Genomic DNA, 17,263 nt, shown 5'->3' on the forward strand with positions numbered 1-17,263 from the left:
AATTGAACTTACCATATAATATCAATACCCTTTTTTTATTAAAAAGTAGCATGCAACATTACATCATGTGGGGTCCACATTCCTGTCTCATATATGATCGTTTTCTTCCCTTATTTTACTGATAATTATATGTTATCTATAGTGTGAAGGACCACAAGAAAGATGTCCTTACATACACATGTATATTTTATCCCTCTATATATACATATATGTATACACACCACAAGCAAATTGATAAACATTTCCCTTGGATCTCAAATCTTTCACACTCTAGCTAGTTATCCAACATGGAAACTTCAGAATCACTTTCAATTGAGAGCTTCTCATACAGTTGGTTAGTGAACCGAAAACCATCTTTTGAAAGCCCAAAAGGTTCCTTTAGAGACTCTTTGGATGCATTTGATGAATCTAATTTCATTGAAATGGACCCAAAACTTTCTGCCTCCAAAAGATTTCTTGTTTTTCATCAAGATTTCAACTTTGATCTACCAACACTGCAGCCTCTTGTTCATGCCGATGAACTCATCTCTAACGGGATTCTTGTTCCTCTTTTTTTGAAGCCATTGGATATTGGAATTTATGATTCCAATTCCAATTCCCGTAATCCAGCCTCGTCCGCCCTTGAGAAACCATGTTCCTATCCGAGAAGTCAGTCTTTATCTTTTAGAAGGTATAAAAGATTGCCAAAGAGAGTGATCCAAAAGTATTTGCGGTTGCTTAGATTGATTTGGCTCAAAATGAGAAGAGGAAGATGTGATACGGGTGAAGTAAAGAGAGCCGAGAACTGGGAATTTTCAAGCGCTCTGGAGTCGTATGGTTCAGATAATTGGTCAAGATCATGGGTGTTTGAGAGTGCCCAAAACGGCACGTTGTCTCCTAGGACAAGTGAAGCATGTGGTGTGGATAACTGGAGACGATCTTGTGATTCTGAGAGCTCAATTTATGAGGCAGTTCTTCACTGCAAGAAAACCATTGGTAAGAAAGAACTCATTAATCTTGCTTTGTGTCTTTCTAAAGAAAAGTGATAAAATTGGTAGATTGGGTCGCGAGTAATAAAACGAATTTAGGTGGAAAGAATTGTACAAAACGTATCCCCTCTCATTTTAGTTGTTACGCCTCGTCATTCAACTTGTTACATCAGTAATTTTCCTCTCCGTTATACTAAAAGACAAAAAAAAATAAACCGTTGATGTCTCTAGGAGAGGAGATGTCTTCAAGAGGGAAATACGATGAAATTTAGGGGGGTGGGGTAGGCTGGCTAGCTAGGATAGGTGAGCGTTTTTGTCCAAATATATCTAAAAATAATAATAAGTTGTCCTGAAAACAAAATTAACTTTATTTTAAAAAATGTTTATTCCTGTAAATAAAGATTGTTTGAGGTTTTATACATTAGGATAGTAGTTTTCTTTCTTTTATGCTAACCATTTTTTTATTCATGTGACATTTAGAGAAAATACAAACCAAACTGATGTATTTATAAATCGAAATTGCTGGCCACATCTATATTTAGTTTTATATTTCTCAAAAGTAGAATTAAAAAAAATGAAGTATTCACATAAAGTTGGTCATTTTTCAGGCTGCAAATAAAGGTGTGACAAGAAGACAGAAGATGCCAAGATGTGTACAATTTGTAGAAAATTAAACTGATAATTACTTCCTTATGGGATATGATTCCCCAGAAGGAAATATTACTCAGTCTAAGGTTTTAATTCGTAGTCGTTACATTCATCATGTCATTAACAGTCCAAATTATGTTCTAAGGGATTCATAATCCGTGTCTTAAAACAATATTTGGATGATTTCTTTTCAAGTTTTATTAAGGGTTACTGATATTAGCCGGTTCTTTGGATATTAAAGAATCCGAGCTAGATTGTTTTGTTTTGTCAAGTATAAGAGGACTCCGTTTGCTACAAAAGGCTTGTTCTACCCTACCAATAAGTATAGTTGTATCATGTATGTGTAATCACAAGCGTTGGGCGGATATCTACCCGACAATTCGATCATTCAATAACAACCCCATGTTTTTACGAGCGGATCTGATGAACAAAGATCTTTTGTTAACCTCTTCCAAAAACTAGGGTTGTACCATTTTGCAATTGTCCTTTTGTATCGTTTTGTAATTATTATTTTAATTAAATATCTAGAGTACTATTTAATAGTAAGTTTATTGTTCTAAAACATGCTCTAACATTATTTTGAAGATAGGGATGATAGAAAAATGATAAATAAATCTGAACATATAATAATTGAATGTGTTGTAAGATATGTCGTAAATTGAAGATAACCAAGTGACAAATTAAAGGTTTCTTTAATAAATACAAAACTATGGAATTTAATGTGCCAAAAACTAATCAGACTAACATGCAAAAGTAGCTACAATACAAACTATACAAAAAAAAAAAAAAAAAAAAAAGCTCTTATATTTATTCTTAAACAAGTCCATTATAAATATCATTATACTTACACCAATAATTTAGGAATTGGAAGTTTTGAGAAAAAAGTGATACATTACAAAAACGTCTCTCAAGCTTTCTTTGCTGAACCCGTCTCTGCTAGCATTAGTTTTGAGACTACATAATAAGTCTCAACAACCCGATTTTGTATCGCTACCATTCCTACTTATGTTGTCAGACCTTGCAAAGTGGTGTATATTCCCTTACCAAGTGGTTGTTGGTTCAAATCCTCCAAAGGACAGGCAAGGCGGGCCCAAATGAAGGGCAGGGTGGGTGACCCCCAAGGCCCGTTCTCCTCGGGGGCCTGAAACGTTATTTTTTAGTTCGAATAATATATGTATATTAAGTATATAGATATATTTTGTTTCGAAACCATTGAACAAAGCATTAGTTGTCTTCATGATTTCCACTTTTCGTTAAAAAAAGTTGCAAAAGTTAGACATACGTTCAATTCCTGAACAAACTACTCCAGGTCGATTCCTTATGCTACCACTTTTTTATGAACGACAAAGAATCTTACGTGCAAACCCATTTTGCTCGGGGCTATGTCGAAGGTTGACTTCTCGACCACCATGAGGCTGTACTGTACCCCAGGTGCACAGGAACCAGATGGAATCCGTAAACTCTCGCCCTATTAGATTGGTCCATGACTTAACTAATTCAACAACTAATTGCTAAAAAGTAGAAAACTATCCAACCGCCATTCAAAAAAAAAAAAAAAAAAAAAAAAACTATCAAACTGCATATTGACTAGTTAAGCGGTGAGTTAAAGGTTATTTTAGTCTTTGTGGTTTGTGACATTTTGCCAGTTTAATCCGAATGTTTCATTTTTCTTCCGTGGGTTCAAAATGGTTTCACCGTTGCCATTTTAGTCCACTGGGTTAACTTCATCCATTATTTTTGTTAACGAGAAGGGCAATTCGGTCATTTATATGTAATTCTGTTAACTAGAAGAGCAATTTGGTCATATAAATGACTGAATTGCCCTTCTCATTAACAGAAATAATGGATGAAGTTAACCCAGTGGACTAAAATGGCAACGGTGAAACTTTTTTGGACCCACAGGCAAAAAATGAAATCTTTGGACTAAACTGTCAAAATGACCCAAACCACAAGGACTAAAATGACATAATAATTAATTTTTTTTAGTGACCCAATTTTACACCACCTAAATGACGGCCCTGGCCAAGATTTGCCAGACTAATATCTTGAATCAATAAGATCTCTCTTGTTACGTGAAGAATAATAGTTTAGGGGTATTTTACTAATAATTAGTAGTTTAGGGAGTCTAATGTAATTGTTTGGGTTATTTACTTATTTATGTACGTAATATGAAGGAAGGAAATCAGATTTGAAGTTTGAAATTCTCCTATCTTCTCCAAATATTCTTCTAGTTCTTCTCTTTTAGGGTTTAACCCTATCAAGGGTATCAGAGCCGTTCCGATCTCCGGTCGGAATTACTTTCGATTACCATGACTAACACTTGCAATCAAGAAATTGATAGCACTCTCAAGGAACATGGCAAGGCAATCTCAAATCTCCAAGAAACCCTAGCCGCCATGTTGAAACAACAAGAACGGTCGATGAAACAACAAGAAGAGATCTTACGAGCACTCAAGGAGCATTCAAGCGGTGGCACTTTTAGCGGCGGCGGAGGCGGCTTCAGTGGCGGCGGAGGCGGCCCTGATAAAGGGCTGTTTAGCGATGATTCGCGGACGGGTACTTGGAAGACAGAAGACATAATTGTTGTTGATGAAAATATTAACAATGATAATTCCACTGTTACACTACATGAGACAGTGAAAAAGCTCCAGCCCTTCAATGAAGACACCGTTCTTCATAAAGGAAGAAAACATAGAGACACACTTTGCATAATCCTTGCTAATGGCGCTTGCGAAGAACCCAAAACTAGACTATACAATGTTGTTAAGGCTGGCCTACTGGTTCCGAACAGTGATGCGGTTCCTGTTCGTCAAGGTCTTCATGTCAAATATGGTAGGAAGTTTGATACCCTTCCAGATGATGATATAATTGACATTGTTAACAACAATCTTTTTGGTGCCTGTTTAAAGGCAAAGGCGAGTTCCGTAAATGATTGGCGCCCACCATGGCGCATCGTTAGGATTTCTCCGATTGCAATCGGAAGGACCGAATGGCGTCCACCCTGGAATGAGTCGACCCAAAAGAACTCATGGATGCTGCATTTTTTTTTCTCTATTTTGTGATTCTTGAGGTCAAGAATCTTTTAAGGGGGAAGACTAGTCTGGTGGGTGAGAGAGCACATTTGGTATATAAACCCCACATCAGTTGCCCATACAACGGATGTGGGACAAGTCCCATACCTTACAATGGTATTAGTCCATAATTCAAATCTAAGCAAAGAAACTTGTGAAAAAATTTCTTTAAGAAGTTAAGATGCATATATATCCGTTAGTAGTGTCGCAATAAAATATGTTAAAAGAAAGAGGATCAAGCTTTCGCCAATCAATTGTTTACATATATTCGGATAAATATATCTAAAGATATAAATCTGTGTGATGCATGTGAATAATTTCAAGTGGTGGTCGATATTTGAGTCGACAAAAACAAAATGTGATGGGAAGAAATGCCAAAAAGATAAGTTGACAATGTAACACAGTAAGGTATGCCTTATTTTTCTTTGTCTTGTAACCCAAACACATTAATTATGGGGTTAACTTTTAGCATTTTTTAGTATTTTTGTCTACAAACATCAACCACAATTCGTATAATCGGGGACGGGGATAGGTACCCAGGACCGTTTGTCGTTGATATTGATTTGCGGGTCACAGTACATGTGAGGATGTTCTCCAGCTAACGCTCAAAAAGTCGAATTTGCTCGACAATTTTCGTTGCTCATGTAGCATACTTGAACTATACTACTTATACACTCCATTTCACGTTATATATAGTTCATGTTGTATTATCTTGTTAAACTTCATACTATAACGTTAACATCACATAATTATTGAGACTTTTGTCACTAGGACTTGTAGGTTGAAGTTTATAAACTTCAATTAATATGTTAGGTTAATCCATTAACCTCAAAGTTTCAATCATTTTTCATTTCAACAATTTAATTTTTTCGTACTTTTAGTTTTGTTTACTTCATCCGCAAATTCGAATTAGGGTTCTTGGTCACATTCTCTGGTTTTTTATGAATGCTCATACACACACATACTATTGTTCAATTTCTCGAATTCAGAGTTGTATTCGATTGAATTATTCAGTAGAACCACCAAAATAATTTGATCTAAGAGTGATTCCACCCCTCTCTGATTATTCGTTGAGATTTCTAGATTCCCCAACATGATATCCAAACCCTATACCTTTGTTTGCTTCGACATGTTTACGACCATCAACATGTAGGGGTGTTTAAAAACCATTAAAGCCAAACCCAAGTAAGTCGTTTGTAAGCCCCATTGGTTAAGGATCATATAGGATTGTACTGCTTTCTCAATAATAGTATATGTTTTTCAAATACCAATCTAGTTCTACATTGTTATATATATCTTATAGTTTATTGGTATCAATAGTGTTCCATTGGTCAAAAAAAAGGAAAAATGTCTAAGTTAGGTTCTATTTACCATCAATGAACTGGATGCACATCAAGGGTTCACATCTCATTTTTTTATTAAAACCCATACTATACCACCATATAAAAGCCATAAAGTTATGAATGCTACTTCATTTTGCTCATATTTTCATCAATCTTCTTTTGTTTTTCTTACTTCATTTTGTTCATAAAAGCTATAAAGTTATAAAAGCCTTAACAGTTTGTAAGTCCGACATTAGTTAAGGAGAAGAAGGAAGTCTTCCTTATAAGAGTGGGGGGCTTCTCTATCAAGATGCGTTTTGTCTGGGAGAGAAATTCATGAGGTGAAAACAAAACCATATGTTTCTGGATGAGCAACCATTGGGGGGCGAAACGAACAAAATCATTGCACGGTTTATTTGGGATGTTACACCGTTAATTTGACCTTTTTGAAATTCGGAACATAATTTGTAAATCTGAAATAGACCATACCAATTCTAACTGACACCTATCCCTTCTCTTATAGTCATCAATATTGTCATTCTCTATCAGACCTCCACTTAAAACACATTTCAAACTAGAAACCCCATATCTAAAAGATCCTGCACTTTATCTCCGTCATCGATTTAGATTGATACCCTTACTAAAACGCCCAATGAACCAGTGCTAAAGGCATTGTTTGTAACTACAAATTAAAACGCAGATATGTCCCTCCTAATATAGTCCACTTGTTTGGAAAAAATATATAATATTACATTTTTGCTCGGTTAAGATAGAAATGTGCTCTAATTAAGAACTAGTGGGAAACCCGCGCGTTGCGGCGGAGTCAACACTTTGCAATAGAATTTATAAAAAAGTTGTCGGTAGAAACCGCTAGATGCTTTCAAGTTTCAAATTATCATTGATTCAACACATACCGTAATAGCCAACACTCCTTTAACCAATTTTAAAGTACATAATGTTCAAACAAAGAACAGAAGCTATCAACGGTTGATTTCGTTACATAGGAGCAACTGTTTTTTTATATAAAGGGATGATCCTAAAGACTCAACCGTCCCCCACTCTTTGCTATATAATATAAATTACAAAATTAGGTTAGTATAAAAGAACAGGAATATGTTTGATAGACTGGTTTTTTTTATTTAAACTGAAGTGCAGCTCCATCCTGGTAATGATCAATCCATAAGTTAATTTTTTAACCAATCTCATAATCAAGTGACATAAATCAGCACAAAAATCAAGTTTTTGCGTCTGTTGAACCTGTTTCCACTGTGAAAACAAAACTCTAATGCAGCCAAGTCACAACCGTCTTCCGCTAACTTCCGCCCGTCAGCATCAACCAATCTTTAACGCCAAATGTGTTTCGTCTCGTTTCGTCATGAGGTTATGCTTACCCACATTGAACTTTCCGGCTTTTAATTCTTTATTATTGTTATATTTTTTAGTGTGGCCATGACGCCATCAACATTTCCTCCTTAACCCACGGTTGCCTTTTGCTCTTAATTCAGCACCACTGCACCGTTACCGTCTTTAAACAAAGGTATAAATATATATTCTAAAGAAAAAAATTAACATATTTACCTCAGTGAGTGTACGGAACCCGGTTGACCAGACTTGACTTGGTTTTGTCAACTGTTCAGTTTGACACTTCCATGGAACCGGATAGTCTGAGCCGAGCCACTTGCTCACTGCGACCTCGCTGGCGGTTTCCATTTCTGCACCAGATATAAATTTGAAAGCTCCAATACAAAATGAGCTACAATTATTAAACCAAACAAAAGGAACTCTACTTTTAAAACCACACAAAACTTTCCATTTCAGCAATCGAAAAAGGAAAAGAAAGATTTACCTGCTGTTGATCATTTTCCTGTATTTAAGCCTTTGGCAGCCGGCTCCAATAGCTTCTGAGGTAACTAAAATGATTTTAAAGCCTCGAGAGTTCAACTTTTCAAGCTGCAAAAAAAATTTGGTACATAAGTTAAACAATAGCCTGCATCTTATCTGGGAGTTTCAGTATGTATAAAACTCGCTGGAAATGAAAATCTTTATTATTGCTTCCTAATATTTGTGTATGTTAGTAATGAAGGGAAAGGAAAATATTTTTGGAGCTACTCTAAAATCTGAAAGCTGAAGGGAATTTAATGTAAATTTACTTGAAAATACAGTATTAAATATCCTAAATTATATAAAAAAGACGCCGCACAATAATTAGCACGTTGACTAAATACGAAACGTTTCTACTTTTAAAACTTATGCCCGTGGTTTAAAAAAGCGCACCTAGGCGCAAGGCGCAACAAGGCTCAAGCCCTTTGCGCTTTTAGGAGCATAAGGCACGCTTTTATCAAAAAGCCCACGTGAGGCGATTTCTTGGCAACAAATTGACCCTGAGGCATGCGCCTCATGTATTTCCTATATGTTTGTGCAGCAGGTTGTTGTACAATATGCTTTTCAGGTTGTACATGTATGTAATTTCCATATTAAAACATATATAAATCTTACTTGTCTCTAAATATTGGGTAAATGCTGCTAAAAACCTTTAGGAAATATATAAAATTTATATAATTATTTGCGACTCATGTACGAAAAGTGGTGCATTTTTGGACTTGGCGCTTCGCGCCTTGGGTTACCTTGTCACTTTTGTGTCCTTCTCGCTTTTTAAAACCAAGCTTCCGCGTGAGTTAAATTAGGTTGGATTGAACCACAATACTACTTGTTTAAAAGATTTGGACTTTGTGTGTTGGGTATGATTAAAAAAAATTATTATGTCAATAGTTACTTAAACCGTCCATGATTGCCAAAATAAGTTTGAGGACGCGGGGGATCGAGACGAGACCTGCAATCTGCCACACAACCAAAGCGTCCGTTCTCATACTCGCCCTTGTTTCCTTCAATAAGAACAAATGATCTGTCAATGCAACTCCATACATAGACGCAAATTACTCAAATTATGATCCTATAATCACACAAATATGACCTCCAAAACCTAACTTCTTAACATTTTAGCAAAAAAAAAAAAAAAAAAAAAAAACACTTGGATGATATAAAAACAGACTATAACCTAAAGCCAATTGATGAAACGTGCGACCAAAAGCTTACTGTAAATAAATAGGAATTAGAGTAACTCACTGGAAACAAGAACAGAGGCAAATTCTGATCAGGAATTAGAGGATTGCTTCAACCACCAATCTGATGTGGGTGGGTTGGTGAACTGAAGAAGAAAATAAATACGCAAGTGAAGAGGTTAATAGTGGTTTAATGAGGCAAATTTAATACACTAATGAGATGACCGTCTGTTTCTCATAACGCTTCGTCGGGATGTCTGTTGGGTTTTCTTTGAGGGCAGGTATGGAAATGATTTTGTGTGTGTGAGTATGGTGGATAGGTTAATTTACTCTTATAGCCTCCTAGTGTCTTAAAAATTTATGCTCTTCACAATTTTACCCTCACAAAACAAGCATTGTTTAATTGTACATATTGCATAAAATGATGGACGCCATGTAAAATTACATGTGTGTACATCACTTCTCCTTTTTATAGTATTATAGATAGATAAAACAATGTATATAATCAAAGAAACCGGTTCGGAGTTTCTTCGGCACTAAACATAGTTCAGTTAATTACATAATATAGGATTGTACTGCTTTCTCGATAATAATGTAAGAAAAATACAAAATTGTCATTCACATAATTTCACCGTCTTTAGATCTATCGTTAGACTTCCGCTGATCATCAGCATAGTCAACTTATCTATGATCTATCCTTGTATATCTATGGACGTCAAAGAAGAAGTGTGTACTCATGGTTACTTATTATTTTTAATAAAAAAACGTAAAACTGTCATTTCACAGGAGTAATACAATCATTTTAATTAGCATTAAATCGGTGTTAAGGAGCAAATGTACTACAATGTTGCATATGATTATGCTAAATCTATAAATTTAATTCAAAATATGATATGACACTCCAGTGGACTAACTAAAAAATGAAAAAGTTATTTTCACGCAAATAGTTAAAGCAATAGCTAGATGGAGTGATTTAAGAAAACTTTAATCATTTCCTAATTATTATTTTAACTTATTTTTCATTTAAATATACTTTTAAGTTAAAAAGAATAATTTAATTAAAAAACACAAAAAAAAAAAAAAACTTAAATTAAATTAGAAAGTTGAAAAGTAAATCTAAATTAAAAAACTTTATAATTATTCATTGTCACCTCGTCATCACTTTCATCACGACGATTTATCAATTGATGTCCTGTCAGGTATGCTCGAAGATTAGCATGCAGCTCCCGATAGCATAATTTCATTGTAATAACTAGTCTATGTTCAACGTTTTATGTGATGTCGGAAGTTGCATTGCGCCTTCATCATAGTATTGACAAATCGCTTTCCCCGAATCTGGTGGAGAGTCGGATGACAAATCCATTTCTTTTAGAAATACCTGAAATAAAATTGGATAGAATTATATAAGTTTGGGGGAGAAGAATAAGACATGGTTTAAAATTTATAAAGGTACATGAGATACATGGTGTGTTTAAATTTAAAATATATATATATATATATATATATATATATATATATATAGAAAAAGTGTAATGTACAATTAGGGCTTATCGTACACTCGTACGATATTGTGAAATCGCATGTTATAAAAAAACATGTTGGAAATCGCATGTTGATTTTTTTTTAGTAAATTCGCATGTTGGTTTTTCAGCACAAATCACATGTTCAAGAGTGAATTCGCACCAGATCGTACGGCTGAGATGATCACGTACATATTGTACGATAAGAGTCATTGTATGTTAACTTTATATATATATATATATATATATATATATATATATATATATATATATATATATATATATAGGGATGGATCATGAGAAAACTAGTTTAAATGAGAAAACCAAAAAACTAACTAAAAAAACCTAAAAAAATACCAATTTTTTTTTTTACAATTTTTTAAAGAAAAATCGCTACTTTTTATGTATGGAAAAAAAATTTAAAAAAAAAACAAAATTGTTGTACTGCACATGTGCACTATACGGAAAGCCTAAACCACTTAACCCACCCCCACCCCCCAAAAACCTAAATTCACCCTCCCACCAAAAGCCTAACCCCCCCACCCCCAAAAACCTAAACCCCCCACCCCCACCCCCAAAAAACCTAAAACTAAACCCTAAACATAAACCTGAAAAAAACCTAAACCCCCCACCCCACCCCCCACCAAAAAAAACCTAAACCCCCCTCCCCCCACCCCCAAAAACCTAAACCCCCCCCCACCCAAAAAAAAACCTAAAACTAAACCCTAAACATAAACCCGAAAAAAACCTAAACCCCCCACCCCACCCCCCCCCCCAAAAAAAAAAAACCTAAACCCCCCCCCCCCCCCACACCCAAAAACCTAATCCTAATCCTAAACCTCCAAAAAAACTAACCCTAAAAGCTAAACTAGACTCAAAAAGCTAATTTTAAGCATGTAATGCAATTATACTACATGTTATATTGCACAAGTGCACTACTATAATAATAGTGTTGAAAACAAGACGACACCATAAATCTTTTTTTATGTCATAAAATTATGCTCGAATATACTTGAATGAAAGATAAGAAAATTTGTGATCTTATGGTGCCATTTTTGTTTTAAAATGATAACGTATGGAGAAATGGGAAATGTTTGAAAAGTTATATATTTTTTTTTTCCAATTTTACCCCTCCTTCATTAAAAGTCCACCCTCCTTCATTAAAAGTCTCCCTCCCCCTCCTTTTTAGTGGATTTTAGTTAGTTTTCTAGTTTTCTCATTTATATTTAGTTTTCTCATGATCCTCTCCCTATATATATATATATATATATATATATATATATATATATATATATATATATATATATATATATATGTAGGGTAGGGTCCACATGAGAACCAACATTATTTCGAGAACCGCGAAAACCAATGTGAACACAAAAAAAAAAAACCCACTACACCACAAAAAACCTAAAAAAACCTAACCCCCCACCCCCACCCACAAAAAAAACCTATCCCCCCTACCCAAGCTAAATGCTAAAAACTAACCCCCCCCCACCCAAGCTAAATGCTAAAAACTAAACCCCCAAAAAATCTTAAAAAATAACAAACGCACCAAAAAAATGTTTTTTTTTAATATTTTTTTAGTTAAATCGCTACTTTTAGAAGCCAAAATTTTATTATAAAAAAAAATTAATAATGAAAACTAGTGATTTTTACATAAAAAATATTAAAAAATTGTGTGCTTTTTAGATTCTTTTAGGTATTTTTAGTTGTGTTCACATTGTTTCTCGCAATAGATGGTGGTTCCTAAATGATCATTCTCCTATATATATATATATATATATATATAGGCTAATTATAATGAGAAAACTCAATCCAGTTGACTAAACCTTGAAAACTCTAACATGTGGCTAGGATTGATCCACGTTTAAATTGTTATTTGAAAGAAGCAAGGGCATGATAGTCATTTTCTATGTTACATTTTTGACATGTAGTGATGGGTTGGTGATGTCTGCACACGCAGACTTTCTCATCCCTTTACAACCTTCCTTCTTGTCATCTTTTTTAATTAATGCTTGTAGTACTTGTTAGACTTTCTTCTTCTCTCACATCTTAAATCTCACCAAACCTTTTCAAAACTCACCAGATCATTTTCTCCATCATCTCTCTTCTCTAGCACACTTCCCCCCCCCCCTCTCTCTCTCTCTCTCTTGTTCCATTATAGAGAAAACAAGAACAAAAATGAAATCGGAGAAACTGATGAGCATTAGATCGATGTAGACGCCATCTAGATCTAGATCTGTACCGTCATCTAGACCTGGATCCATCATGTTTCTTTTAAACCCGTCAAGATCTAGATCTGGATCCATCATGTTTCTTTTCAAACCCCATGAAGACGGATCCTCTTTGGTTTATTTTGAAGAAAATCATACACGAAGAAGATAATGAATCAGATATTGAAGAGAAGGCTGAAGTTTTTGTTCAAAACCAGGGAAAGATCCGGTGAAATTACACATTTTTTTACGTTTTTGAGGAGGCTGAAAGGGTTTGTTCGAAAATCTTGTTCAAGAAGGTGAATAAGTATGTTTTTTTCAGCTTTGTTTGCAAGTCTACACTTTTTTAGTTTGCATTTTTGTTGTTGTTTATGGATCTACTATTTTTTTTTGTTCAAGAAAATGGAGGTTTTTAAGTTCTTGTTTTATGAGTTTGTTGTTTTTATTATTGATTGCATCAATTTTTTGTGTAAAATTTGTTTCAGATCTTGTTCAAGAAGGTGAACAAGTATGGTTTTTTTCATCTTTGTTTGCAAATCTACACTTTTTTAGTTTGCATTTTTGTTGTGTTTTGTGGATCTGCAATTTTTGATTATTAAAAAAATGCATGTTACATTTTTTCTTGTTACATAAATAATGCACGTTACTGAAAATAAAGTGTGTTGTGTTTCTGGCATAAATTGATAATTAAAAAATGCATGTTACATTTTTTCGTGTTACATAAATAATGCACGTTACTGAAAATAAAGTGTGTTGCTACACTTTTTTAGACTCTTGTTTTTATTATTGATTGCATCAATTTTTTGTGTAAAATTTGTTTCAGATCTTGTTCAAGAAGGTGAATAAGTATGTTTTTTTTCCAGCATTTTTGCAAATCTACACTTTGAAGAAGATGTTTCAGATGTTGAAGATGATTCAAAAGACGTTTGCATGTTACATTTTTTCCCCTGAGATTTATGTAGACTTTTTGCTGTGTTGAATCTGAGAATTTTATATGTTATGGATTTTTTGGTTTTGTTTTTACCATGTTACATTTTATTTTTGCCTCAGGTTTTTGTACATTTTTGCTGTATCCGTGTTACATTTTTTTTTTCACTGAGATTTTTGTAATTTTTGCTCTATGTGTGTTTGATCATGTGCTTTTGTTGATGGTTGCTTGAATATCTTTTTTTTATGACAATGTTGTATATTAATTAAGAAAATTAGTATATAGAAAAATAATTCACCATTTTGACGAGCATTTTCGGAAAGTTTCTTTATACCAACAAATTAATAACAATAAATGACTGTTATTAATGACAATAAATGTGGTGATTGTAGTTAGCAAGATTGAGTTAATAAAAAATAATCACAACATAAAAAGAATTTTGAGAGATGAAGATCTCCAGCGTTCATCGATTTTGTCTGGTGATTTTGGGGGTATATTTGAGAGGGGTTGATGAAGATTATGAGAGGGAGAGAGAGAGTTATTTTGTGGTTTTTGAAATTTTAAAGACTGATGTAGTGATGTAAAGTCTCTTACACATGCAGAGTTTTGTCTCTTTGTAATTTCCCATATTGCCCTCTAGTACATCAAATATATTAAAAATAGAGATAGAGATAAAGGGATTGAAAATCAAATAATGGCCCAAAATGAATCTCAGCCATCCATCATGGTTAGTCAATGGTTATTAATGGGTTTTCAGGGTTTAGTCAACTGGAGTGGGTTTTCGATTTATCCTTCCCCTATATATATATATAGGGTAGGGATAGTGTACAAAGTGTCTAAAGTGTGAGAAGTGTAAGAAGTGTTTTAAACCATTAGATCTTTGATCTAATGGTTGAGATCAATAGAGACAAATTATAAATTGTGTTTTAATTATATGGACTAATTTGAAAATTGTATAGGTAATAGTGTCTTTGTATATGTTTCAAATTAGGTAACCTCTCCTAAATTCTAGGGATTCACTCCAAAATTCTAGCGATTCAAATTTAATTGCTAAATTCTATCAATCCTAAATTCTAAAAATACAGAAATATGTAACTGCTACAAGAAATGTATAACACTATACATCCATCATTTAACAGTATATAACACTATATAACACCATATAACACTATGTAACACCATATAACACCATATAACACTATGTAAGACTATATAACACTATATAACAATATATAACACTATACATCCATCATAGACATGCTACCAGAAAAATATAACACTATATAAACCAAAGAACACTATATAACACCATATAACAGTATGTAACACTACATAAAAATATATAACACTATACAGTTCTGAATGGTGGTTGCACTACAGAATTAATAATTGATGGTGTTATATAGTGTTTTTTGGTGGTTGCACTACGGAATTATATAACACTACAGAATTATATAACACCAAAAACCATTATATAACACCATATAACACCATGTAACGCTGTATAACACTATATAAAAATATATAATACTATACAGTTCTAAATGCTGGTTGCACTACAGAATTAATAACCGGTGAACGAGATGACACAAATTCGTAAATTAATTCATAAATTCGAATTCCTATAATAAAGGGTGGTGGTTATTTTGGGCAGTTATCTTTTAATCAATTAATCGAAAGAAATATAGAAAATTACTAATTCACCCTTTTGAATTAATTTAGATATAGGACACTTGTCATCACTACATTATTTCTCACCCTTCTCACAATATTAGATTAATGTACAGGATCCTCTACCTATAGGAGATTGATCCGTTAGGAACCACCCTTTATTGCGAGAACCGCGAGAACCAATGTGACACAACCAAAAATACCTAAAAATAGCTAAAAAACACACAAATTTTTTTTAATATTTTTTTATAAAAAAATCACTACTTTTAGTAGCCAATTTTTTTTTTTGTTTTTTAATGTAAAAATATTTAAAAAGTAAAAAAAATTGTGTGTTTTTTTTTTATTTTTTTAGGTTTTTTGGGGGTTTAGTTTTTAGCATTTTAGCTTGGGGGGTGGGGGGTTTAGGTTTTTGGGCGGTGGGGGAGGGGGGTTTAGGTTTTTTTTTTGGGGGGGGGGTGGGGGGTTTAGGTTTTTTGGGGGGTGGGGTGGGGGTTAGGTTTTTTTACGTTTTTTTAGCTATTTTAGGTTGTGTTCACATTGGTTCTCGCAATAAAGGTGGTTCTCGCATGAACCTTACCCTATATATATATATATATAGAGAGAGAGAGAGAGAGAGAGTTAGTATCCTGTAAAAAGGCCCAAAGTGTGAGAAAGGTAAGAAAGAATCTCAACCATTAGATATTTTGATCTAATGGTTGAGATCAATAGGGACCAAAATGTAAAATATTTTTCTTAATTTGGACTGAATTGAAAATTATAGGGGTAATAAAGTCTTTATATCCATTCAAAATAGGAAACTGTAAATCAAAATTCCTATAATTCCGATCTCTCTCTCCAATTGATCGTACAGTTTCTCTCTCTCTCTCTACAATTTCAAAACCCTAATGCCGCTAAACCTCCATATCTCGACTTCTTGTGCCCCGATCAATCACGCACATGATTCTTTGTTCCTTCATGATTTCCAACTAGCCTAAGAGATGTTCGGTTCCCATTTCGTTTTGATCTCAGATTAAAGCATCTCAACCAAACGAACCAGGGTTCGTGTTCTTGGTCTCCAAACTTGATTCAGGGTTCGTCTATCTCTATAATCGATCGAACAGCGGCGACGACGAGCGGCAGCGGCGATGGCGAGCGACAAGCGGCGACGGTGAGCGGCAGCGGCAGCGGCGACAGCGAGCGGGCAGCGGCAATGGTTGTGCGGATCGGCAGCGGTGGTGCAGCAGTGGTGGTGCCGGAAGTGCCAGTGCTGGTGCCGGAAGTGGAGAAGATGATACAGAGGTGTTATTTTTTTCTTTACTGAATGGTGTTATATCTTGTACTGAATGGTATTATTTTTGTATTGAATGGTGTTATTTTTGTACTGAATGGTGTTTTTTTTATTTACTGCTGAATGGTGTTATTTTTGTGCTGAATGGTGTTATATTTGTACTGAATGGTGTTATTTTTGTAATGAATGGTTTTTTTATCTACTGCTGAATGGTGTTATTTTTGTGCTGAATGGTGTTATTTTTGTGCTGAATGGTGTTATTTTTGTACTGAATGGTGTTTTTTTTTATTTACTGCTGAATGGTGTTATTTTTGTGCTGAATTGTGTTATTTTTGTACTGAATGGTGTTATATTCTTGTACTGAATGGTGTTTTTTTTATTTACTGCTGAATGGTGTTATTTTTGTGCTGAATGGTGTTATTTTTGTGTTGAATGGTGTTATTTTTGTGCTGAATGGTGTTATATTTTCTGAATTGTGTTATATTTAAAACACCGTGTATGAACATGCTCTGAATGATGTTATATTTATGGACGGTTATAAGTCCTAAAATCCAGGTTTTTCTCTCTCCAAATCATTAAATCAAGGATTACCA

At 34.1% G+C, this 17,263-nt stretch overlaps 1 protein-coding gene and 2 long non-coding RNA genes across 3 annotated transcripts; 2 read left to right on the forward strand and 1 right to left on the reverse strand.

The window, feature by feature from the left end:
- The first annotated feature begins 218 nt into the window (after window positions 1–218).
- On the forward strand, window positions 219–2,030 carry LOC110897706 (probable membrane-associated kinase regulator 6). Its single transcript, XM_022144436.2, has 2 exons — window positions 219–975; window positions 1,577–2,030. Exons 1-2 carry the CDS (start codon window positions 288–290, stop codon window positions 1,585–1,587), a joined length of 699 nt encoding a protein of 232 aa, XP_022000128.1. The 5' UTR covers window positions 219–287; the 3' UTR covers window positions 1,588–2,030.
- A 5,113-nt stretch (window positions 2,031–7,143) lies between these two features.
- LOC118485448 lies at window positions 7,144–7,962 on the reverse strand. The gene is made up of 3 exons (XR_004876148.1): window positions 7,856–7,962; window positions 7,588–7,721; window positions 7,144–7,519 (listed from the first exon to the last, which is right to left on the reverse strand). It is a non-coding gene; the product is annotated as an uncharacterized LOC118485448 (long non-coding RNA).
- A 4,745-nt stretch (window positions 7,963–12,707) lies between these two features.
- Window positions 12,708–13,850, forward strand: LOC110902577. Its single transcript, XR_002571226.2, has 2 exons — window positions 12,708–13,111; window positions 13,628–13,850. It is a non-coding gene; the product is annotated as an uncharacterized LOC110902577 (long non-coding RNA).
- Window positions 13,851–17,263: the final 3,413 nt, after the last annotated feature.

This window comes from Helianthus annuus, chromosome 13 (assembly GCF_002127325.2).
Source record: "Helianthus annuus cultivar XRQ/B chromosome 13, HanXRQr2.0-SUNRISE, whole genome shotgun sequence".
NCBI classification, from domain to species: domain Eukaryota; kingdom Viridiplantae; phylum Streptophyta; class Magnoliopsida; order Asterales; family Asteraceae; genus Helianthus; species Helianthus annuus.

Bases quoted from the DNA above. Each gene is read 5' to 3' on its own strand.
- LOC110897706 (XM_022144436.2), top strand. From the start codon at position 288: ATGGAAACTTCAGAATCACTTTCAATTGAGAGCTTCTCATACAGTTGG.